Here is a 26,495-nt window from a genome sequence, read left to right on the forward strand (position 1 = left end):
CATTTTTGTGTTGCTGAGCAAGTAGCTTACTATTTTATCTGCAAATAAGAGGAAAGCCTGTAAGTCTTACAGAGTAAGCTCTGTAAATGTTACTTTTCCTTCCTTCTCGTTGGAAGTAAGAACAGAATCAAGTATACTGGAATGGTAGGTCATTTGATTTCTGGATGTCTGGCTTTTACACAACCACAAAATAATCAGCTAATGATCTGATTGAATCACTCATTTCCACCTCTTTCTCCATGTTCAGGTTTTCTGGTTAAGATTTGCCTTCAGTCTTGTTATGAACCCTGTCTTTACATTGAGATCTGTAACACGGTACTGGATTGAACCTTTTATTGTAAATGTTAATCCTTAGGAATGTTTCTCCTTTAAATCTGTTTTTTTTCCAATGTTAGTACAATGATACCAGCTTTTGGTTAAGGATTGTATTTTACTATAAGTGGGATGCAGTTGAATTTTCTTCAATCTGATAGTTCTAAAAGGAAGCCTTTAGTTGATTTATGTAATCACTATGATTAGGTTTAATTTGTGTATGTGTGCTTTTTATTTGTCCAACCTGTTTTAAATTGATGTAAAAATAAATACAGCTTCCCCAGTGGCTCAGTGGTAAAGAATTCTGCCTGTAGTGCAGAAGTTTCGGGTTCGATCCCTGAGTCGGGAACCCACTCCAGGATTCTTGGCCTGGAAAATCCCATGGACACGATCCTGGTGGGCTCCAGTCTATGGGATCACAAGAGTGATCTGTTTCTGAACTTTTGGGGTCACCCTAGAAATTACAACGTGTTTATTTAAGAACAGTAGAGTAATCCATTTCCTCCCACTTATTCTCACTGCTGACTTAATATTATGGTAGTTTAAATTTGACACATTACACAGTGGTAATATTTCCTTTAAAATGCTTTATTTTGATAGTATGCTAATATCCTTATTGCCTCTCATTTCGTCTTATGTCTTTAGACCTTCTCTTTGGGATCACTGCTTGCCTTTTGCCTGAAGAATATACTTACAGAATTTATTAATGAGAGTGCTGGAGATATTTTAGCCTGAAAGTACCTGTTTTACCTTCTCAAGGATGTTTCATTTGGGTGTATTAGTCCTTAGCTATTTTCAGCACATTGAGCACACAGACCATTCTGTCATCTTTTGATGTCTGTTGAAGAGAAAACAGCTGTCAGTCTTATGCGTTTGACATTAATCTGAGTCTTTTTTCTGAATGCTTTTGAGGTGACTTCTGTCTTGTCTTGCATTTTCACTCAAGTATCTGAGTGGGTTTTTTATTTTGCTAACTGGGGTTTGTAGGACTTGTCTTCCATTAGTTCTGGAAGATAACTTGGCTATTTATTTCTTCAAATATTCTGTCTATTCTCTCCTCTACTCCTAGAATGTCTATTAAATCTTTGTTAAACTTTTATTGTATCCTAAAATGTCTTTTCCATATTTTTTATTCTCTAGTCTCTGCCATACTTTGGAAGATTTCTACTAAGCTCACTTTCAAACCACTTAATTCTCTCTCCAGCCGTGTTTGGTTTACTGTTAAACCTGCCCATTTAGTTTGAATTTTGTTATTTTTATTTCTGGAAATTCTGTTTAGTTCTTTGCCGGATTTGCTCTCTTGACCTTTAGTAAATGAGTTTCTTAGATACTGTTGCAGACACATATTTCAAACGTAAACGGCATGGTGTTTTCTCTGTGTTTGTGGTCTTTTAGCCAGTATTGAAGTCTCCCGTAGGCTTGACTTCTGCTGCTCTCTGTGGTTCCTGTTCTTGCAGATGACTTCGTGAACTGTGTGAGGTCTAGCGTGGTGCTCTCACATCTGGTTATGCAGGCGCCTGGGAGTGCTGATGATGGCTCTAAGCTCACAGCTCGAAGGTCGGGGCACAAGGCTGATGAGGTGGATTGGGGTTTTGTCCTGGAAAAGTCATTTATTTCTCTGAGAACATAGCACTTTGAGGTTTCTGCTTAATTTGGGAAGGTTGCTATAAAGATTCCCTACCTTGGTAAGTCCAGGGCTTTTGGTTTCCGCAGACTGTTCACATCTGAGGTTGGCAGGATTCCTTTTACTTATCCTTTTCCTCTTTGTTTTGCCTTCAGTTTGGAGTTAGTAGTTTCTTATTATCTTACTTTTTAAAACAGATACTTGATTCTGTACTTTTAATTAGTTTTCATTAGTAGAGTTGGTCTGCATAATCTAGCTTGTCACTTCCAGGAATGGAAAGTCTTCAGATCTCTTAGAAAGCAAATTCATGTCTGGTAAGTAAAAATCTCACTGATTTTACTTAAAGTTGTTGACTTGCAGTTAAAAAAAAATCTGTAGCTATTAAACTAAACTTGTGGTTTTTGATGTAATCTGGTTGCCTGAGACCACCTGTCTCAGAAGCTGGGTTTCTTATTTAGTTTTTTTTTTTTTTTTTTTTTTGCATCTACTCTCTCAGACATGTTAGTTTTGAATCTGGGTATGGGAATTGGTCCCTTATTTTTAGTTTTTTAGATTTATTTGTAATTTTAGATTTATGGGATAGCTCATAGAGATAGCTCAAAGTTCCCATTTGCCCTTTACCCAAAGAATGCTGAAAGTGCCGCACAATTGCACTCACCTCACACGCTAGTAAAGTAATGCTCAAAATACTCCAACCCATGCTTCAGCAATACGTGAACCGTGAACTTCCAGATGTTCAAGCTGGTTTTAGAAAAGGCAGAAGAACCAGAGATCAAATTGCCAACATCTGGATCATCGAAAAAGCAGGAGAGTTCCAGAGAAACATCGATTTCTGCTTTCTTAACTATGCCAAAGCCTTTGACTGTGTGGATCACAATAAACTGGAAAATTCTGAAAGAGATGGGAATACCAGACCACCTGACCTGCCTCTTGAGAAACCTGTATGCAGGTCAGGAAGCAACAGTTAGAACTGGACATGGAACAACAGACTGGTTCCAAATAGGAAAAGGAGTACGTCAAGGCTGTATATTGTCATCCTGCTTATTTAACTTCTGTGCAGAGTACATCATGAGAAACGCTGGGCTGGAAGAAGCACAAGCTGGAATCAAGGTTGCCGGGAGAAATATCAATAGTCTCAGATATACAGATGATACCACCTTTATGGCAGAAAGTGAAGAGGAAGTAAAAAGCCTCTTGATGACAGTGAAAGAGGAGAGTGAAAAAGTTGGCTTAAAGCTCAACATTCAGAAAACGAAGATCATGGCATCCAGTCCCATCACTTCATGGGAAATAGATGAGGAAACGAAACAGTGTCAGACTTTATTTGGGGGGGCTCCAAAATCACTGCAGATGGTGACTGGAGCTGTGAAATTAAAAGACGCTTACTCCTTGGAAGAAAAGTTATGACCAACCTAGACAGCATATTAAAAAGCAGAGACATTACTTTGCCAACAAAGGTCCATCTAGTCAAGACTATGGTTTTTCTAGTGGTCATGTATGGACATGAGAGTTGGACTGTGAAGAAAGCTGAGCACCGAAAAACTGATGCTTTTGAATTGTGGTGTTGGAGAAGACTCTTGACAGTCCCTTGGACTGCAGGGAGATCAAACCAGTCCGTTCTGAAGGAGATCAGCCCTGGGATTTCTTTGGAAGGAATGATGCTAAAGCTGAAACTCCAGTACTTTGGCCACCTCATGCGAAGAGTTGACTCATTGGAAAAGACTGATGCTGGGAGGGATCGGGGCAGGAGGAGAAGGGGACGATGGAGGATGAGATGGCTGGGTGGCATCACCAACTCGATGGACATGAGTCTGAGTGAACTCCGGGAGATGGTGATGGAAAGGGAGGCCTGGCGTGCTCCGATTCACGGGGTCTGAAAGAGTCGGACATGACTGAGCAACTGAACTGAACTGAATTTCCCCTAATGTTAATATCTTACCAGAGTGCATTTACTGGTCAGTCTGTACATTTATCAGAACTGAAAGAATGTGATTTTAGCTATCATGCCAGCTAATTGTTTTGCGAAGGATAGTTCAAAATGGACAGATTGAAAGAAACTCTTTTGAGTGTTAATTAGATATCAAACAGATCTTTTACATGAATTTGCTTCTTAATAAGAGAAACTAATGAAGGAACCATTTTCTCCTGTTTTGAAGATGAAATAAGGCCAGAAGTTGTTTGCCTGAGCTAAATTCCCACAAAGCTGGTGTTAACCCAGATGTTCTGATTGCAGAATCAGGCATTGTTGTGTGTGCGTGCGCTCAGTCGTGTCTGGCTCTTTGCGACCCTGTGGCAGTCTACAGCCAGGTTTCTCTGTCTGTGGGATTCTCCAGGCAATAATTCTGGAGTGGGTTGCCATCTCCAGGAGATCCTCCAACCCCGGGACTGAACTCGTGTGTCCTACATTGCAGGCAGATTCTTTACCACTGAGCCATCAGAGAAGCGTACTTTAAAAAATAGAAGTGTATATGACCAAGAAATCTATTACTTTAGCCGGAATGGGCAGGTTGGAGAAGGCATCTCTGAGGGAATGAATTGCCCTCCTGTTCTATCTTGAATCTCTGTAATAATGCATCGAAACAATAAGCGTTTGAATTCTAAATGTAATGGCAGCAATGTGGACTCCGAGGGAAGCGGTATAGCCCGTCTTCCGTGAACGTGTTAGAATGTTACAGAATTTTGAATTTAGAAGTTTTGGGTGTTTCTGTTTTGTTTCATACTTTTTGGTAATTGCTGGATTTAGTAGATTATATATTCAAGGGAGCAAATTCTAAACTGTTAATAAATAGTATCTGGTTAGGAAAACCTAATAATGCAGTATGAAACATAAGCTCTCTCACCTCCAGTCTTTTCTCTCTCATAGACAATTGCTGTTAGGTTTCTGGCATATTTTTTAGAAATGTCTTATTCATAAGAAAGTATGTGTATGAGAATGGATATTCGTATATACTCAGGTTGGATTTTGCCATACATTCTTTACTCCCGCTTTGTTGCTCTTTCCATATCAACTCAGATCTGTGTCTTATTTTATTTTTTTAAAAAATTATTTTGTTTTTGTTCTGCTGGCCTCTGCTCGCTGTGCAGGCTCTTCTTGCGTGGGCCTCTCAGCGTCGTGGCTCTGATTGTAGAGCACGGGCTCTGTGGTGTGCAGGCTTCAGCAGCTGCAGCTTGTGGGATCTTCCCAGATCAGGGATCGAACCCGTCTCCTGAGTTGCCAGGTAGACTCCTCACCACTGAGCCACCAGGGAAGTCTTGCTTTTTCTTCTTCTTCTGTGGTTGTTTTTTTAATTGCAAAGCATTCCATTGTATGCGCATTCCACACTAGTAGTTTAGTTTGGCTGAGTAATTGTAGCTGCCGTATATGTATAAACTTTTTATACTACTCTGAAGGATACAATGCAGTGGTTGGAAAAAGCAGATATAATCCCTGTAATCATGAATGTTATGGTCTTGTCACTGGTGGAAGACAGACCTTAGTCAAATAATCACAATAATCTATAATTACAAACTGGAGGTATCTTATGATGGAAAGAAATGGGACTTTATAAGAGTGTGTACAACCAAGAAATCTTACTTAGCCAAGATGTACAGATTGGAGAAGGCATCTCTGAAGTAGTCAATGCCAGTCTGTTTTGTCTTGAAGAAGTAAAACTTTGAGCTGAGAGTCAAAGAATATGTAGGACTTGGATTTTAGAAGAACCTGTTAGACAAACGTGACATGTGTACAGGCACTTAACTTAGATCCTTTACTTCTGTTTTTTCAGGGTAGGTTTTCACAAATTGAATAACCACATCTGGATATGGACATGTTTAAGGTGTTTGTTATTCCCATAGCCAGATTGCTCTCCAGAAAGATAACAGTTTATGGAATTCCTTGGTGACACAGTGGTTAAGAATCTGCCTGCCAATTCAGGGGACATGGGTTTGCTCCCTGGTCCAGAAGGATTCCACATGCCTGGATCAACTCAACCCACCTGCCACGACTGCTAGAGCTGCAACAAGAGAATAGCCCCCACTCACCACAACTAGAGAAAGCCTGTGTGCAGCAGGGAAGACCCAGCACAGCCAAAAATAAATAATTAAAGGAAAGAAAATCGTTTATATAAACAGTAGCCATATTTAAGAATGCATATTCACCATAATTTTCCCTGCATTGAGAGAAAACCCTTGCTGATCTGATAGATCTGAAGCCCGCTTGTGTTTCTTTGATTCAATATTTTTGTTATTTTTGAATTAGTATATTTGTAATTTTTTGCTAAATGTTTTGTTAATGCTGACTTAATTAACCAGCATCGCTAGAGAAATACATCAGTGCTGTTAGAGATTATTTACAGTAAATAGAAAATATTTAAAAATAGAGTAGGCTACAGTAGGAAGAATTATTTCCTTTATACTTGTCTAAAGGATGGATGTTAGATTAGTAATAATGCTCCAAAGGATAGCACTTGACTGCTAAAATCAGAAACTCAGGTTTTTAAAGTGAAGAGTGTATTAAGCATATTGATAGGAGGAATCAAATCTTATCACTGTCTGTGAGTGCAAGACTAAGGTGTGGGGACTTCCTGGTGGTCCAGTGGTTTGGAATCCACTTGGCAATACGAGGGATGTGGGTTCGATCTCTGGTTGTGGAACGGACTCCACGTGCCACGGAGCACAGAAGCCTGCGCTCTGGGGGCCTGGGCCACAGCTGGGGGTCCGCGCGTGCCGCACGGCCAGGCTGAGACCCGGTGCGGCCAGATTAATAAGCAAAATGATTTTTAAAAGAAAGGTTTTAATTTTTCAAACGTTAAAAACTGATTTTAACGGAGTAAGCCTTTTTTTTGTTTTGTTTCTCATTAAGCTTTTTTAATGGGTCTCAAATTCTATGACAGATTTTTGGTCATTTCCATCAAAAAGTACTGATTTTAAAAGTTAATAACTTGAAACTGCCACACACAAAACTAATGGTTCACAAAACACTCTTCTGAAGGTTTTGCAGTGCAGTAACCATTAACCAGACTTTTACTGTAAAAACTTAAATGGCCAGTTGAGACAAACACCACTGATTAAGACTGAGGTGGCATGTACTGGGGGTAATACTCATGTAGCCGTGAGCTCTCTGGGCAGACCTGGTGGCCTTACCAGTTCCCGTGCCGCCTCTTGTCCGCTGCTTTGCTGATACCGCCAACAGCTGCCTGTCTCATGTCAGGAGCAGCCAAACAGCCAGGAGGCAGGTAGATAGTCCAAGAGACTCTCAGCACACACGGCCTTGCCAGGAGTCGTATCAGTGGTGCAGCAGCTCCAGATGTCAGGAATTCGGGGCCACCTTCTAGCTTTTTCCAGCACACTCGGCCTTCAGTTCGTCACACTTGCATTAGAGCTGTGTGACGGTCCAGCACTGATCTGGGCCTGGATGGTTCAATATCGTCACCTGAGCTGTGAAGCCAGCTGCTTCCGTTGGTGGGTCATTTTGCTGTCACCAGCCACACTGCCACGAAGAACATCTTTGACAGACGTGTTCTTGAAGCTCACATTGTCCCCAGGAGGGCCATTACTCGAAGCATCATGGTGCATTCCAAAAGACTTAAGTTGTTCCCTTGACTGGAGCAAGGGGACCACATTGCCAGGCTTGAGAACACCAGGCTCTATTTGACCCACAGGGACAGTACCACTACCACCAATTTTGTAGGCATCCAGGAAGAACAAACCCAAGGGCTTATCAGTTGGGCAGGTTGGTGGCAGGGTGCAGTCTGGGGCTTCAGGCAGTGTGGTTCAATGGGCATTGCCATCTTTATGGGTGACTTGGCATCCCTTGAAAAACATGGTGGCACTTGGTTCCAGCAATGTCACCGTGACAACCAGAAATTGGCACAGATGCTTCTGTGTTGGGATTGTAGCCAGTTTTTTTAATGGAGGCTGACTTCCTTAGCAGGCATCTCTGGCTGTAGGGAGGCACAGTGCAGTCCATTTCATGACCGCCAGTGTAACGAAGGTTCCACACCCACAGAGGAAGCCAGAAGGGCCTGCTCGTGGGTCTGCCCTTGCTTCAGATTGGCCGGCACAGGCGCCAGAATGTGCCTGTGGTTGTGTTTTGATGACCTCTCTGTGTCCTGGGGGCTTCCCTTGGTGGCTCAGTGACGAGCTGCTTGCAGTGGGTGGAGAGGTCCTCTGGAGGAAATGGCCGCCTACTCCGATCTTCTTGCTTGGAAAATCCCATGAAAAGCAAAAGCCCATGAACAGAGGAGCCCAGTGGGCTGTAGTCCATGGCGTCGCAAAAGAGTCTGACACAACTTAGTGACTGCGTCCCGGGGCGTCAGCGAGCTCACAGAGTCCTCGCTGGTCTTAAATGGACACAGGGAGATATCATTGGTGATAATCACTCGTGTTCAGCTTTCAGTTTGTCCTAGACCCAGGCGTACTTGAAAGAGCCCTTTCCCATCTTGGCAGCCTCCGTTTTGGACTTTTCAGTGGCTCCCAAGTGAATCCCACCGCATTTGTAGATCCTACATGTCCAGTGACAACAGTGTTGACTTGGGTCTTCTTTCCCATTTTTGCTCAGGTTTAGTGGTGGTTTTTACGATACTTGTGTCCTGGTGGCAAACCTGTTGTGCAAAAACTAAGCTTATTAAAAAAGTAAGTGGCACTCAGCTGTTTTTCTGGACGAATGTAACACATTTTGTCCTGAGGTTTGTTTTTCTCAAAACAGTCTTCTCTAAGTTAATCCTCATCCTGTAGTGTGAAAGAATATGCTCTGGCCAGTCCTAACTGCTTAGTCACGCAGTCATGTCCCACTCTTTGGACCCCGCGGATGGTAGCCCGCCAGGCTCCTCTGTGGAAGTCTCCGGGCAAGAATACTGGGGTGGGTTGCCGTGCTCTCCTCCAGGGATCTTCCCAGCCCAGGGATCGAACGCAGGTCTCCCACACTGCAGGCGGGCCGGTTACTGTCTGAGCCGCCAGGGAAGCCCTAATCACCAGAACATTGTGGGCAGTGTGCTGACACACTCAGGGTAAGCTGGAGGCATGGTGGTTTGCGGGGATGTGACTTCAGGTGCGTTTGAAGGGATGGGGAATGTTTACTTGGTGGATCTGGACCAGAGCTTTACAGCTGCCACTGAATAGTTTAAAGGGCTGACATTTAATAACAGGAATTGTTAAACTTAGGGGGAAAAGAAAGATCTCCAGGGGGTCATGAGTGCAGTATGTGGCAGATTTTGGCTTTTAACATGAATTTGATAAAAATTAATACTGTTAAAAAATCGAGTGGGTTTGAGAGAAGTAAAGCATTTTGTCAGTGAAAGAAAGTGAAAGTGAAGTAGCTCAGTCCTGTCGGACTCCTTGCAACCCCATGGACTGCAGTCCACTAGGCTCCTCTGTCCATGGGATATTTCAGGCAAGAGTACTGGAGTGGGTTGCCGCTTCCTTCTCCAGGAGATCTTCCCGACCCAGGGATTGAACCTGGGTCTCCCACATTGTAGGCAGATGCTTTACCCTCTGAGCCACCAGGGAAGTGCATTTGTCCATACAAAGGCAAATACTTATAGCAGCTCTATTTGTAATATCCCCTCCCCCAAAAGAAAACCCAAATGTCCATCAGCAGCTGAAAACTTAAACATAGAATAGAGTGTGTGTTTTCAATGGAATACCACTATACAATAAAAAGTAATGAACTATGTGGTAAGTACTACAACATAGATAAATCTCATTCTGGATGGAAGAAGCCAGACCAAGGGGGAAAGTACATACTCTATGATGCCATTTCTATAAAATTCCAGAAAATATAAGCTATTGTGACAGAAGGCAGAGCAACTCTTGCTTGGGATGGGAGGCAGGAAGAGGAGAAGGGAGGTATTCTAACAAGGCAGAGAGGTATATTTGTTATCCTGACTTGTGATGGTTTCATGGAGAGATATATATATATATATATATATATATATATATATATATATTCATCAGAACTCCTGAAGAGTACTGGGAGGTACTAAGCAGCCCCAAAATTGACCGTTCATGGTTAAAGGAATTTGAATAAAGACTCTTTGTATTAACTCTTCCTGTGATTCTAGCATACCTCAGATTCTTTTAGCCAGCAGTGCTGCTGTAAAAATCCTTGCCCAATAGATTCTGAATGCCAAGTAGTAACTTTCTTGTTTTAAGTAGCATCCTCTGAAAATTACTTCACTGACGAGTGTCAGTGTTCCACCACCCTGCCCCTGATTTTAATGGGAGTGTGTGTGTGTGTGTGTGTGTGTAAAACAGCTTTAACATGGTATTGATTTAAAGAGTTTTGGTTTCAGATGTTTTTACTGGTTTTAAATAAATTGTATGTTTTCTTCTTTTAACATTGATATTTCTCTCCATAGATACTTGGCATTTGTACAACATGGCAGACATCGACAAGTAAGTGACAGAAAGTTGGTTCTTTTTTCAGAGATTTGGCTTCACTGTGTACTGTGTGATTTAATTAACAGCAGTACTAATTATGTATTATGAAAATGTATGGTAATGACTGATGCTTAGTACCTGTTTTAAAAGTTGGGTACAGTGTATCCAAGACAAAATTTAGTATACATAATCACTGTCATAAATATAGTAAACCATTTGTCGGTGTTTATTCTTAGGAAAGTGCTGAGCACAATAATGAGTCATAAATATTTGGGGAATTCGTTTTTTACCATTTCTCAAAGGTTTTACTACTTGCATTGTAAAATATCATACATAAAGATAAGTTTATAAAATTTAATGTGTGGAGTTGAAAGAAAGAACAAGAGGACACTTGTGTACAGTTTTTAAGAATTGCAGCATTACTCTTAGAAGACCTGTGTGACCCTTCTCAATTGCGTCCTCCTCTTTCCAGACGTGTCAGTACTATCCTGGCTTTGTCTAGTTCGCTTCTATGTTTTTCTGTAGAGTTTCAGCACCTACAAATTCTTAATACGGTTTACTTTTGAAACTCTTAAATGGCAGTCACAAACTTAGCTGTGTAAAGAAAAATTGCAGTATAGCTGAGGAGTCAAAAGTAGGAAAATAAAAAGAGACTGTCTGGGCCATGGTCTGCCTTCAGCGTTCCTGAGTCTTTACAAAGGCTTATTTTGAAGAAGTCACTGGGCAAGGCCATACATCCTGGAAACATAGGTTTATTGATGTCGGCATCTGGCAGGCTTCTAGTGTGGAAGACTGTCTTGCGGAAGTATGGTCAAGGAGACTGGGATGAGCTGTGCTGTTTGTAGTTCCATGGTAGTCTGCCAACTCAAAGGAGTAGGTAAAACAACCTTTCAGGATGAAGGGGTTATAATGTGATTATCCCACAGCTGTTGCAAGCAGCAGAGCATGGAGGTGGGAGGGCAGGAAACTTGATTACAAGGGCAGCACGCTGTTCAAGTACTTCTAAGAATCTGGCCAGTCCTCCCATGCACACTGTCTTCATTAAAAGGAGAAGTGTGGGTGTCAGTGATAATGGCTCTCCAAATGATGGTCTCTTGAGTCACACTGCCCCGGTGTGGATTGCTTGACCTTGGCTTCACAGTTGTCATTGTGGATTTATTTTATCTTCCTGGGGTTTCTTTTTCTCTCCAGAGTTTGCTATAGCCCATGTTTTCTTTTTTTGTACTTTTGGTTTAGCACACCTTCTTGGAAGAGTACAAGGGAAGTGAGTTGTTTTGAGATGGCATGACTGAAAATGACTGTTTTACCCTTCTGCTTGATAGTTTGGATATAGCATTCTAATTTGGGAATCACTTTTCTTTAGAATTTTGAAGGCATTGCTCCATTGTCCGCTTGCTTCTAGTGTTGAATTTCAAAGTTGTCATAATTCTTAATCACTTGTATGTGACACTTTTAAATAAATACAGACATATATATCTATTTCTGGAAGCTACTCAGGCTTCAAGGGTTCAAAAATTTTTACATTGTTAGGTTTTTGTGTTTCTCTCTTGTGTTAGGCACACAGTGGGGGGCCCCTCTCATCTGTCAGCTCTGGGGATATTCTTGACTCCCTCCCTCTCATCTGTCAGCTCTGGGGGTATTCTTGACTCCCTCTCATCTGTCAGCTCTGGGGATGTTCTTGACTCCCTCTGTTGAATGTCTCCTTCCGCTTTGCTGTTCCTGGAACTTCTGTTACATGTTGGACTGCTGCTTTTTGCTCTAGTTTCTGTCTTTGTCTCTTTGCTCTTCTTTCTGGGCAAAGCAGAAGAAACTATCTTTTAACTCTTGTGTTGAGTTTCTAAATTTCTATTATTTTAGTTTTCAAACATTCCTTTGCTCTCTGTTCCTGTTTTTATAGCCTCTTGTTCTTATTTCATTGATTATATCTTTTCTCTGGATATTCATTCCCTTGTATTGTCTGTTCAGTCTTAAATTTTTCTCTCCTCTGTTTTGGTCTCAGTGTAGGAGGCTTTCCTCAGATGGGAAGTAATACTTGTTCACTCATTAACATTTGGATGGGGGGAATGCATAGTTGAAGGATTTTTTTTTTTTTTTTTTAAGTTAATTGGAGAGTTTGAGTGTTGGGGAGGGAAGGACTTACCAATTTGGTATTAAATCAATTTAATACCCATTCGGGTGGGTATTTGTTGTGAGAATCCCCAGTGTTAGAATGATACTTTTTTCCTGGGCTGGTCACACGGGCCAGTGAAGAGTGTTTGGGGGGCTAACTTGGGAGAGGGCAGCTAGGGAGGAATGTCTGTATTTGGGATTCTAGTATGCTTTTCTCTGTGGTCCCCTAGTCAGAGCTCTCAGTTCCCTTTCCAAAGCAGAACCTATTCTGCTAGAGAGAGAGAGCATCCTAAGATTTAACTGTTTATCAGTTTTTGCTTATCCTCCCTATTTTACCCACCTTCACCACCAAGCCCTAGTTCTAGTTGTATATTTTTAAAGACACTTTAGGCTGGTTCTCAGCTCTACCACTACGGACTTAGATTTCAGTTCTTGGTGAATTTGTTGGCCCTTATGTCCCTGTCCTTCAGTATTTGTTTTAAAACTTATTTATCATAATCTAAGTGGAGATTTTAGAAGGATTAAGATCAGATGAATATGTGCAATCTGCCATCTAGCCTTCATTTTGTTTTAATGAAAAAAGAAATAAATTGGTTGTGCTAGCTTGATTCTGCCCTACCCCCTTCCACTCCGTTATTTACTGTTGGATGCCTGTGAGCTCTTAGCAGGGTAGGAGGAGAGAGGATCCTTGTTCTTCAAAGCAGGAGTCAGCAGACTCTGTAAAGGATCTGATCACAAATATTTTCGGCATTTTGGGCCATGTGGTCTGTGTTACAGCTATTCAGCTCTGTTATAGTGCCACCAGGGAAGTTCTGCTGTACGAAAGAAACCATAGCCAGTAAATAATGTGGCTGTGTTCCAGTAAAACTTTATTTAAAGAATAGAAATGGGCTGGATTTGGCCATATGGCAGTTTGCGGACTCTTGTTTTAAAGCTTTAAGGTTTAGATATTCAATAAGTGATTGAATGAGATGACACCTGGGGGAAGAACTGTTCATATTATCTTTAGTTAGTGACCTTAGCTCTAAATATGCTTAATTTTATAATAAAAGATACTCCCAAAATAGTCTGTGTTGCTTCTGATGGGAAGACTGCTTTTTCCCCCCTTAGTTGACAGAAACAAATTTCTGTAGATACAGTTGACTTTTTCTGTAGTTGTTACTGTATGAAAATTAAGTTTTCAAATGCTTTTTCAAGATATGAAAGCACCTAATTTTCTAAACCAAATACTAAAATGTAGAATTACATAAGGAATTGTATGATGATCTTTATATTGACTTAGATATCCCTGTTTTAATACTGACTGTAATATCATGTTCAAAAACTAGATTTTTAAGATTAAATTGGAAGGATATTGTTACTTTCTCCTAGTTTTACTCTGAGCATGAAGTATACTCAGGTCTTCCCCTTAACGTATACTGTTCTTCCCCATCTCCACTATGAAGTAAAGAAAAAGGAAAGTCCAAAGATAGATACAGGCTTATCTGGTGGTTCTACAGCTAAGAGAGATTCAGAAGCATTCTGTTTTTCCAGACTCCTTTATTTATTCTTAGCTGGAGACTTCTCCAGGATGCCTCATGGTCCACATGGCTGCTGGAACTAGCCATCATATCCCTGTTGTAGGGAGAGAGCAATACCAAAAAAGCCTCCAGCTGTTTACCATCCTATTAAGGAGGATGGTAAAATTCTGCATTGCTTCTCCTTTTTATCTCACTGCCAGAATTTGGTTATATAGCCATATCTAGCTGAAAGGTAGGCTGGAATATGTAGACTTACTAGATTGATGTATTATCATCGCATATAAAATCAAGTAGGAAGAGTGAAATCAGTAGATATTGAGTTGGAAGCACATACTTTCTGATGTTATATTCTCTGAATCACAACCCATCAAACCGTATTTTTAGCTTAAAGTGTAAACTTTATATTTGAAAAGCTTTTAAATGAAAATTTAAGTACTTCCAATTTGTACTTATTTACATATGAAGTTGGAAAACTGAATTATCTTTTAGATTTGCTATTTCGTATTTTTGAAAGAGGCATATTAACCTAGAAAATGAATTGAAGTTTTCTTTTTTTTTTTTTTTTTGGTAATTGGTACATTTGAACCTTGGTGTGATACTATAATATTGTAGCAAAGAACAGTCTGAACTTGATCAAGATTTGGATGATGTTGAAGAAGTAGAAGAAGAAGAAACTGGTGAAGAAACAAAAATCAAAGGTATTATTTTAAATTACTTCAGGAGCCAGTGATTGCTGGCTCACCTCTTCTAGAGGACAGTAATAAACAGCATTCTCTTTTTGAATACCTGTCCACTTTCCTGACTAGCCGCACCCACAGCAGCAGTTTTGCGTGTGAATGTATGTTTGGGATGGGGAGGGAGAAACGGAAAGGAAGAGGGAGATGGAGGTGGAGTAAGGGAGGAAGGTATGGGTCTGGTGACCCGTCCGCGGTCACTGTGTGCCCTCTGCTGCTGGTGTGACATCATGTCTTGTCAAGCATTTCCCTATGAGTTTTATCTGAATTTAGAAGTGTCTTAGGTAGTAGTGGTAGGAGTTGTTGGTAGTGGTGCTTCTAAACATTAGCCTGGACTTGAAAATGTTTAACATGTAGGAAATATGTGGTATGTATGTCTGTCTTTTTTTAATCCATTCTAACCAACCACAAAAAGAACATTTATTAAATGTAGACAAAAATCACTCTATTTTCTTCAGCAGTTTATTTTTAAAGGGGGCAATAATGGTTAGTGGGGAATTACACTGCTTAAAGGGGCCAAGAATATCAAGGTACCAGATGACTTGACTTCGGTTTTTAGGCCAGAATGAGGTTTATTGTGAAAAGACTACTGAACTAATGATACAGGACTGTATCATTATGGCCAGTATTGGTACTTCTAAAAGTATGTTGGTTATCACAACTGTACGTCATCCAAGAGTCAAATTACTATTAGAAGTAAATTGATCTTTAAAGACATAAACTGGGAAATTAATGCAATTTTTTGATAAAGTCTGTATTGACAGAGCAGATAAGATAGCAGAATAGTTTGTTTTGTACAAATCTAGCTTATTTTTGGATAGAGTGTAATTTGTAGAGGCCATTAATAACCAAATTTTGTTTGGCTTTAGTTACAGCCTTTGCCTGTCACTGTTAACTTTGTTCACATGCGCATAACACATTCACAAGCTCAAAGACTCATTCAGGCCATTCATATGACCGTCTTTCTCCCAGGCTTGAAAGTGTTGCTATTTTTGCAGTTTTCTTATGTGTTGTCTCACTTCAAAGGGTACAGATAGGCATCTGGATGAATCTTTACTTCTCAAAATACAAGGTGGGTAAAACACATAGGAAGATAAAGGATAGTGTTCATAATAGTTGTGGCAGTGGCCTTAAGAAGTGATGTGCCTTAGACATCTTTAGGAACCTGAACTTTTTCTGTACACTAGGTTTTCCTAGAGCGAATTTTCCTTAGCTTGCTATTCGTCTGTACTTATACCAGCGATTTATGGGCTAGTCTGGAAAGCTTCATGATTGGATTGCCCTAATAAAAATAGCATAATACATTTTCATAAAATACTTCTTTCGATGCCCTTTTGTGTTTTTTTTTTAAAGCGCGTCAGCTGACTGTTCAGATGATGCAAAATCCTCAGATTCTTGCAGCCCTTCAAGAAAGACTTGATGGTCTGGTAGAAACACCAACAGGATACATTGAAAGGTACACGTTCTTCTTTTTCATAGTCTGTCTTTCTATAATCAGCATTGCAGGTGAATATTTTTAAGGTCATCTGGGACTTAATGTATGTCACAGTGGAAAAGCTAATGTTCATCATAGGATTATTAGGGGTTTAAAATTTTGCTAAGTACCAATTTAGAATTGGTCTTTTAAAGTTTATTTTGGTTCATCTCCATAGGAAGTATATGAATCTTAAATCATCCCTGAGATTTCTTCAGAGATTTGTTAGAAATGCAGAGAATTAGAAGAAATACAGACTTCTTACTTATTTCATTGGTGATAAAAGTCATTAGTAATAACCCAAATATCTTATTCTGCTTTTTCACACAACTTTGATTTTAAGATCTGCCCACATTGCTATCTGTATGTATCTCTAGTCAGTGGTTTCTCTGTGTTCCCTGGCTCTCTGTGATGTGTGTCCACCATGCTTCACTGTATGCTCTTTCTTTGACGCCCATCTGGATTGTCTCCAAGCTCCATCAACACAAATTCCATTGTGATGGTCATCCTGGTGCCTGTCCTCTTAAGGGGCTGTGTGAGAGTTTCTTTGGAGTATGTACTTCCCGGTGAGATTGATGGTTATGGGATATGCAAGCCTTCAGTACTTCCAGGATATGTGAAGGTTGATTTAGCCTTGTGTCCTTGTCAGCAGTTGGCATCAATCAGCCTTATAGTTTTTGTCTTTACCAGCCTAAGAGATGCAGGCTCCTTTGGTTTTGTTTGTATTTTCTGATTTTTAATGAATTGACTTTCTTTGCATGATAATTGGGAGTGAGCCTTTTACGTTGCTCATTTGTATGTACCCTTTGGTCCATTCACTTTTGGGGGGTTACTGTCTTGTTTTATAGGAGTTCTTATGTGTTCTAGATTTTAATCCTTTCTGTTTTAGACTCTGTAACTAATTTTTTGTGTCCTTTCTATTGATTTTGTCCATGGTTTCCTCCATTAAATCCCTAATTTTTATGTTCATTAAATTTTTTACCTATGTCTTGTTCTTTTGAAGATGTCTTTTCCTTGCTCCTACGTTTCCTATTGACTTGATTAGTTTTATCTTTTACCTTTAGACCATGAATCCTTCTAGAGATCACCTTTCCATTTCTTAGTAAGTTTTTATAACGCTCCACTCCACGGTTCCTTTTTCCCCCATTTATTTCTGTTACCACCTTTATTACGTATCAGATTCTTGTAAACCCCTTTGTCTCTGAGCGCTCTCTCCTTACCTCTCAGCAGCACTCCTTGCTGTTTCTTTGCCTGTTCTTTTGTCATTGTCCCACTTACTGACTAGGGCTATAGAGGATGTTTTCATGTCTGACGGTGAGTTGCTTTCTCCTACCATCTCTCACCCATCATGGAACACACTCTTAGGATTGATCTTACCATCTGTAGCCCGTTATCCCATGTATGGTTGAGGGCGAGTTTATCAGGGTTTTCTTAAAAAACAAATAGAACCCCCACAATAAAGCAACTAAAATTTTGATAGGAATTCCACTATCTTTTTGGTATTAAATTGTCTCATCCATGTCCTTGTATTTATTCAGGTCGTATTCTGTATTTTATTACAAAGTATTCTTAGTTGATTTTTATTGTTATTGTGACTGTTACTTTATTTTTTACTGTATTTTCTGTTTGACTTTTTTTTCCAGATTCTTAATTTTGTTATCCAGTGTATATGTATATGCACTGTGCTTAGTTGCTGAGTCACATCCAACTCTTTCATGACCCCATGCACTGTAGTCCCTCAGGCTGGTCGCAAGAATTCTGGAGTGGGCTGCCATTTGAGTTGTTCATGATAAAGGAGTGCTGTTGATTAGTATTAAAGTTGATTTTGTGTCCAGAAACCTTGCTGTTCTTGTTGTATAGTAATTTGTTCTTTTATTTTTCCCATAGCCCCAAAGTCTCATCTGTAAACAATGGCAGTTTTAATTCTCATCTTCCACATTATATCACACTCCATGGTAATTTTTCTTTCTTGATAACATTGGCCAGGACTTTCAATATTGTGTTAAGCATCAGCATCAAAATGAGCATTCTAATCTTCACCAGAATTGAATATATAATCTCTTAACTAATTTGGTGTCTATTGGTGATTTTTTAATGGTCTTTTTGTCCTTTATAGATTCTGATGATCTTTTGACCTTTTCTTTGAATTTACTAATTATATTAAATATATACTTTTGGAAATATGAGTTGGGTAGTTACTTAGGGTAGGTAGTTACCTTATTCAGTAGTGAAAAGAGCTTACGTGTGCTGGTAAACTAATGTCTTCAGTTTCTCTTGTCAATTGTGGAGTTTTATTTTCTAAAAATATGCATTTTATCTAGGTGTCAAATTTATTAGTATATAGTTTGTACTTTAAAAAAATCTAATTGTCCCTTCCATATTCTGTACTCTGTATCTTCATTAGTTTTGTCAGTTGTCTCAATCTTAATGTTTTAAGAACAGCCTTTGATTTTCCATTTTCATGTATTTTTGTTATTGCTGCTTTTTTTCCCCCTTGCCTTTAACGTTATTTCCTTATTTGGGTTTGCTCTATTCCTCTTTCCAGTTTCTTGATTGCATGTTTAGTTCCAAAAACCTTCAACAGCTATAAAACTTTTTATAAATGTTACGGGTATGTTAAGATCTATATGCCAAAGTCAATAGGTTAGGCATATTAGTTGTACTGTTCAGATTCTCTTTATTTCTGCTTATTGATTAATTGCTTTATCAGTTTCGGGGATAGATGTGTAAAAAATCTTCATTCACTTAATTTACCTCTCTCTTGTTATAGTAAAATAGCTTATAATCTAATAGCTTTACCTACCCTTATTGATCTTAAATTCACCGATAATGTAATTCCTGTGGGCTTCTGGTTTTTTTCCTTCTAGGCAACAGTAAATTTTACCAGTTTTTAATTCACCCATACCTTATGTGACATCTGGATTTTTTTTTTTTTTTACTTCCTCAAAATTATTTTTAATGAATATGAGTGTGGCATATTTCTGGAAGCCTCATAGGCAATTTTTATTTTACCTTCGTATCTGAAATTTTACTTGGTCTTCATATCTGAAAATTTTAGGTTCAAAGTCTTAAATATCTTAAAGATTTCATTTCATTTTTTTTCTTCTATATTGTATATTCTTGTGTTTCCTTTGAAGCCTGATGTCACTTTGATTCCTTTTCCTTTATAGGTTATTTGCTTTTTTCATTAACACGTTTAGAATTTACTTTTGTCTTTGACAGTTATACGTCTCAGGAAAGTCTCAGTGCTTTGAGTAAGGATTTTCATATTTCTTCCACTCTGAGAAATTTATTATTATACTCATTGCTTCAGATAATCCACCTTCTTTCTCTTTTTCAGCTGTTGTTAAAATTTATCATCCATGTCTCCATATCTTGTAGCTTTTTTGTCCTTACCACTGCCTGTCTGAGAGCTTTTAAACCTAATGGATTTTTTTCCTTCAGTTGAACCTCTGTTGTTTATCCTATTTGTTGGTTGTTTTAGTTATTGTATTTCTAATACTTAGTATTCCCACCTTGTTTTAGAGTTATTGGTCTTGTTTCATAGTATCTATCCTCCTTCTCCCTTTAAATATATATTTACATTCTTGTTTAAATCCTTCATCTGTCTAATAATGCTTCAGATGCTAAATATTTCATTCTTTCGTAGTACCCTGGAACCGTCTAGTTATTCTGTTTCTGTGGCTCACTGGGCGATATCAGTTACTCCTGTGAGTATCGAGGGAGGGATGGCAGTTAGACTTCAGTTTTGACAGTCTCATGGGGTTTAGAGAGAGGGGCCAGGATGAACCTGAGGAGAGCCCAGTCACCTCAGTCTCATGGGGTTTAGAGAGAGAGAGGGCAGGATGAGCCTGAGGAGAGCTCCCGTCACCTCAGCCTCATGAGGGGTTTAAAGAGAGAGGGGGGCAGAATGAGCCTGAGGAGAGCTCCCGTCACCTCAGCCTCATGAGGTTTAGAGAGAAGGGGGCCAGGATGAGCCTGAGGAGAGCTCCTGTCACCTCAGCCTCCTGGGGTTTAGAGAGAGGGGGGCCAGGATGAGCCTGAGGAGAGCTCCTGTCACCTCAGCCTCATGAGGGGTTTAAAGAGAGAGGGGGGCAGAATGAGCCTGAGGAGAGCTCCCGTCACCTCAGCCTCATGAGGTTTAGAGAGAGGGGCAGGATGAGCCTGAGGAGAGCTCCTGTCACCTCAGCCTCATGAGGTTTAGAGAGAGAGGGGGCAGGATGAGCCTGAGGAGAGCTCCCGTCACCTCAGACTTGTGGGCTGGCAATTGCAGACGGTTTTCTTGGGAGGAAGCAGTCTACTTTGGTTGTAATCGTTGCTCCTGGATTGGAGTAGGGGGAAGAGTGAGTGCTTACGGCTCTGAGCCCATCCAGCTTTGGTCAGCTCTTCGTGTTATCCTAAGAACTGGGCTCTGTGAAGGATGAAGGGGACAGGCAGTGAGTGTTGAAAGCAGATGTAGAACTTAAAAGCTTTGCTGCACAAAAGCTTTCTTCCAACTTGACCTCACCATTACGTACTCTGGTTATCACCACCACCCATCCCTGCCATTGAAGTTACAGCCCGCTCACCCTGTCTGTACTAGTTAAAGGCAGCCTGCGGTCTTACTCAGAATTTGGTCTTGGGGTGGGGGAGTGGTGTCTGTGTGTGTGTCTCTCAGTTTGCTCACGGTGTGTGTGTGCGCGCGCGCATGTATGTGTGTGTTTGTCAGAGAGCTATGGAGCCATGGAGCCTTCTTGTTTCCATAAAGTTTCTTGGGTTGGTTGGGGGTTTTTTTGGACATGTGAAGTTGAGGGTGAAGCTAGGTGACCAAGTTCTTTGACCTCCTTGACAGAACATTTTACTTTCAATTGTAAGAAGTAAAACTTGATACTTCAGGTTTTTGTTTTTTGTTTGTTTTACTTACCTTATGTGGCTAAATAAGAGAATTACTTTGATTACAACAAGATGTCTATGGCAGGAAATTTTTTTTGCTTTTGATTTTTTATTGGAGAATTGTTGATAGTGCTGTGACACCGTCGGGTTGACAGCCAGGGGACTCAGCCGCACATACACATGTACCCATTCTCTCCCAAATTCTCCTCTCATCCAGGCTCCACATAACATTGAACAGAGTTCCCTGTGATAACAGAGTAGATCCTTGTTGGCTATCCATTTTAAGTCTAGCTGTATGTACGTGTCGATCCCAAACTTGCTAACTGTCCTTTCCCCCTCATACTTTCCTTCCTCCCTGACAACCATAAGTTCATTCTCTGTGAGTCTGTTCTGTAAATAAGTTCATATGTATCATTTCTTTTTAGATTTGATTATAAGGGATGTCGTACAATATTTCCTCTTCTGTTTGACTTACTTCACCCAGTATGTCAGTCTCTAGGTCCATTCGTTATGGCAGGAAATTCTAACCTGGATTTTGGATGGGTTGTACAAACAGCCTGAGTGAATGTTTTTTGGGTGTTAGAGGGATTTGTAAGTTTAATAATTTTTTGAGGGGCACATAAACTAGGTGTGTGTATTGTTTAAGAAAAAAAAATGTCCCATAGTGGATCATATCAGTTATACTTCAGGAAAGCTGTTATTTAAAAAATCCCCCTCTCCTCTTCATAAAATACTATGAACTTATTTAATGTAATTTCAAATTCCAAATTAAATATAGAGACTAGAAAAAAAATAATGCTGTAGGATACTATTCTTTTTCCAGAAAGAGATATGGTCCCCTCCTTTCCCCTAATAACAGACACAGGTGAGATATGCAGTTGACCCTTGAATGAGGAACCTAATCAGTGTATAACTTTACACATAGTGTATAACAGTGTATAAAGAGTCGCCCTTTGTATTGGATTCCTCCATCTCCACCAATTCAACCAGCCACACACTGTATAATACTGTAGTATTTACTATTGAAAAATGTCTGCATATAAGTGATTCAAACCTGTGTTCAAGGGTCAACTGTACATATTTTATTTGTGTTTATTCAGTGATTTTGGCATGCCTTGTGGGATCTTAGTTCCCTGACCAGGGATCAAACCTGTGTACCCTGCAGTGGAAGCTCAGAGTCCTAACCAACCATTGGACTGCCAGGGAATTCCCTCAGTTGTTCATATTTTTAAAAAATAATTCAGGTTATCAGGATAGTCAGTTCATGACTTTTTAACTGTATGAGATAGGCTGTTTCACACCTGAGATACCAGCACTGACAAGCTCAGTGCTAAGGTTTGACTACAATGAAAGATTTAGGATTTGTGATACAATTTACATTTTCTTATCAGTTTAAATTTGCTACCTGGTTAAATTTGCTCTTTTGAAATGCTTAATGGTCATCAGGTCTGTATTTGAATGTACCTTTTGCTTCAAATAGGAAACCTGTCATTCACTAAAGGCTTCCCAGGTGGCTTAGTGGTAAAGAATCTGCCTGCCCATTCAGGAGACCCAGGTTTGATCCCTGAGCTGGGAAGATCCCCAGAGGAGGAAATGACAACCCATTCCAGTATTTTTGCCAGGAGAGTCCATCCCACGGGCAGAGGAGCCTGGCAGGCTGCAGTCCATGGGGTTGCAAAGAATTGGACATGAATGAGCATGCATGTTGCTAACTATGAGCGTCATTGACTAACTTTTATGCTTCAGTTTCAATATGACAAAAGTGACTTGTGTCTTACGGTGATGCTGTATAACTGGTATTTTCTAACCTTTCAGCTTGCCTAGGGTAGTTAAAAGACGAGTGAATGCTCTCAAAAACCTTCAAGTAAAATGTGCACAGATAGAAGCCAAATTCTATGAGGAAGTTCATGATCTTGAAAGAAAGTATGCTGTTCTTTATCAGCCTCTGTTTGATAAGGTAATGTTTTCTAATACTTTTTATTTAAAGTTCAAATAGATAATAAAGCTTTGAAAATATAAACAAACTTTTGTTAGACCTCTTAGCAAAGTGGTTATTAAAGGTATGTGGGGAAACTATTGTAATAACAATTCAGCTTGTGGTATGAAGTCATTAAATCTATGAGTGTTAACGAGAGAGAGTTTTTAGCTTGGATGCCAGAGTTTTTATGCAATTTGTTTTTTTTTTTTAATCGTTTCAGCGATTTGAGATCATTAATGCCATTTATGAACCTACAGAAGAAGAATGTGAATGGAAACCAGACGAGGAAGATGAAATTTCGGTTGGTATTATCTTTAGTGTGTTTTTATACTTTGGGAATATTTCTTTTATTGTGAGATGGATATGAGTGCAGATGAGCCCCTGTTAGCCTGGCACTGTCTATACCCAAATTTACTTTTTCCTTGTATTTTTATAGTACTTAAAGTTTATAGATTTATATAAACTTTTACTTTGAACTTCCTTATGACATAGGAAAGGATTGTTCCCATTTTTTGAGTGGAGGTGAAGGCTTGTAAGTGACCTGCCCACCTTTATAGATGGCAGAGCTGTGACGCAGATTGAGTGCCCTGTTACCTGATCTCATTTCTCCAGTGTTCATATTTTAAGCTTGATTAAGAGAATATATTTTAATTAAGAAAACCAGTGAGTGAGGCAGTAAACGAGGTTTATGTTGTTTTGCTTTTTCTCTTTACTATGCTTAAGTCTTTTTTTTCCATGAAGCTAAAATTTTTTTCTCTACACCTAATGGGTCCTAGTAGCTTTCTTTGGGGAGGGATATGGTATAGTAAATATTTATAGAAGTAAAGGTTTTCTGTGGGTAACAGTAGTGTTTACACAATTAGACTAGACTTTGGCTGAATGTTAGAATTAGTTGAAGGTTTGTTGGGTCCTGAATGTGAAACATTTTATCAAGATGTCTAATCTAGGTATCCAGCATTCATTAATGCTGTCTTTTATTAAGGAGGAGCTAAAAGAAAAGGCCAAGATTGAAGATGAGAAAAAGGATGAAGAAAAAGAAGATCCCAAGGGAATTCCTGAGTTTTGGTTGACCGTTTTTAAGAATGTTGACTTGCTCAGTGATATGGTTCAGGTAATTTTATTCATAAAACAACAGTTTACCTCAAAGAGTAAACCTGTGGAATTTAAATGACTGTGATGACTGGTCTCTGTATTGTTGACTTTTATAGAATGATTGCCTTTGAGGGGAAAAGAGGGCTCCAAGGCTTATGGGAATCTTAGTTCCCCGATGAGGGATCAAACCTGGGCCCTTGATAGTGGAAGCACAGAAACCTAACCACTGGACTGCAAGGGAATTCCCATGATGGCTTTCTTTTGAAAGAGCTGTTATTGGTAGAAAGGGGAATTGCACCTTTGATTAATGTAATCAAATAAATTATAATTCATTTCCAAAAATTAAATAATGAAACAGTTTCTTATGTAATTGGTCATTTCACTGTAATTCTCACATAGCCCTGTGCCTTTTGGTTTTAGATGGCAGAGTATGGAGGTTATGGTGGGTTGTTTTGATTGTCTGACCAGAGAGACCTTTTTCAGTCTGAAGCTATTCCAAGGAATATTTGCATTGTCAAAGACCACTGTGTGTGTGTGTGTGTGTGTGTCGATGCATGCCCAGTTATATTTGAGTCTTTGGGACCCCATAGCCCACCAGGTTCCTCTGTCCTTGGAATTTTCCAGGCAAGAATACTGGAGTGGATTACCTTTCCCAGCTCCAGGGAATTCTTCCCGATCCAGGACTTGAACCTTAGTCTTCTTATGTCTCCTGCATTGATAAGCATGTTCTTTACTTACCTATTTTAATAATTGTCCTTTTCTCTGGGAAACCAATATAGATGTCACCTTTGGGAAACTTTGCCTTTCCTAATCTGAATCATTTCTTGGGCCACTTTCATCTGCATTATTACTTGTTATCTCATGTTGTGATTGTTGGAAGTTAATGTCAAGAAAAAGAAATTATCTCAAAACAATGACAGCTTATTGCATTTCTGTTTTTTAGCAAAGTAGTAAAGGAACAAGAACCAGCCGGAAATGGTAGCAATTATGATCAGGAAACATTTTTAAACTAGCTTCATATAAGGCATAACCTGGAGAGTAAATCTTAAGGTTCATAATTATACATAAAACTTCAGTAAAATGTCTCAGTTCGTTAAATGCATATTGTCCAATAGAAGAACACTAGTCTTAAAATGCCATTTAGATACTTGTTTTGATCTTTTTTTTTTTTTAAAGGAACATGATGAGCCTATTCTGAAGCACTTGAAAGATATTAAAGTGAAGTTCTCAGATGCTGGTCAACCTATGGTAAAAGAATCTTGAAATATTTCCAGTTTTGTAGCATTAGATGTTTGCATAGTAGATCAGTGGAACTTTCTAAAGAAAGGTGACATTCAATAATTAGACAAGGGAATGAAAAGTTGAAAATGATATTTGGCACTTTCAATTGTTAGTTGGAATTACAGTTCGCATGTTGATAGTTGTGATGCTGTATTTATTCCTTTTCCTCCTCTGATTGTAAAAATCATCCATTTTTGATACTGAATTTAAAATGTATTAAAAATAACAGCAAAGTAACATGAATAAGAAAGTGCTTATTCTGTATTAAAAAACATGTGTCTGGAAAGTAAATAGAACAGAAGGTGTTAGAACGTTCTTACTTTTTCATTATGGAAGATCAGCCAACAGCTTTTCCCTGAAACCGTCAGGTTTATGGAAAGCATGGGCAAAGGTTCTGTGGGCTGTAGGTTCTTCTATTACATGTGCTAAGGTTGGGCCTTTTCTCTGTCAGTCTAAGATTGAAAGTCCTCTCTGGGGAGATGGAGGGAAGAAAGGAGAGATTGTTCAGCTGTACCTAACCTATTTCATAAACATGTTACTAAACAGTATAAGCTGAACTAAGTTTTGCTCAGTTTATTTGTAATAAAGTCATATATTGCTTTTAAGGTAATTTGGGATTTACATGACTTTCCCAGAATAGAACTTTGTCACTTAAAATTTTATGTTTATAGAAATCATACATTAAGCTTTATTTACTAAAGCATTGAAATTTTATCATATAAAAAATTAATTTAATGTTGGTTTTTTTTTTTTAAGAGTTTTGTCTTAGAATTTCACTTTGAACCCAACGAATATTTCACAAATGAAGTGTTGACAAAGACATACAGGATGAGGTCAGAACCAGATGATTCTGATCCCTTTTCTTTTGATGGACCAGAAATTATGGGTTGTACAGGGTGAGTTTCATTTTACTACTTTAATAGAATGCTACATCTGTTTTTGTTTTACTTAGGATTTGTGATATTTATTATTTTCTAGTCTGTCTGCTAGGTACACACATACATACATAGTTTATCTCCAAATATTTCAATAAAATGTTTTCTGAGAAGAGCTTAACTATTTTTGCAGGATTCTCCATGGACCATAATAGATATTTTTCCAAAGGAGTACACATTTAAATGTATTATATTGTGAGTTTGTG

The 26,495-nt window shown here is 39.2% G+C and overlaps 1 protein-coding gene across 10 annotated transcripts in view; it reads left to right on the forward strand.

The window, feature by feature from the left end:
• Nucleotides 1-26,495, forward strand: part of NAP1L1 (nucleosome assembly protein 1 like 1) — a 39,467-nt gene that overhangs the window by 5,068 nt on the left and 7,904 nt on the right. For 6 of the 10 annotated variants that reach the window (XR_005719787.1, XR_005719786.1, XM_040233861.1 and 3 more), the window contains 8 exons: nt 10,273-10,309; nt 14,536-14,621; nt 16,011-16,113; nt 22,819-22,960; nt 23,202-23,282; nt 23,964-24,092; nt 25,250-25,321; nt 26,111-26,250. Coding sequence is in view for 6 of the 10 variants with exons in the window: in XM_040233861.1 (XP_040089795.1) it covers nt 10,293-10,309; nt 14,536-14,621; nt 16,011-16,113; nt 22,819-22,960; nt 23,202-23,282; nt 23,964-24,092; nt 25,250-25,321; nt 26,111-26,250 (770 nt within the window). In the remaining 4 variants the exon portion in view is untranslated. The remainder of the gene's footprint in view (nt 1-10,272; nt 10,310-14,535; nt 14,622-16,010; nt 16,114-22,818; nt 22,961-23,201; nt 23,283-23,963; nt 24,093-25,249; nt 25,322-26,110; nt 26,251-26,495) is intronic. The other 4 variants (XR_005719789.1, XR_005719788.1, XM_040233865.1 and 1 more) reach the window with 1 other exon arrangement.

Source organism: Oryx dammah, unplaced genomic scaffold (assembly GCF_014754425.2).
Source record: "Oryx dammah isolate SB20612 unplaced genomic scaffold, SCBI_Odam_1.1 HiC_scaffold_29, whole genome shotgun sequence".
NCBI lineage: Eukaryota > Metazoa > Chordata > Mammalia > Artiodactyla > Bovidae > Oryx > Oryx dammah.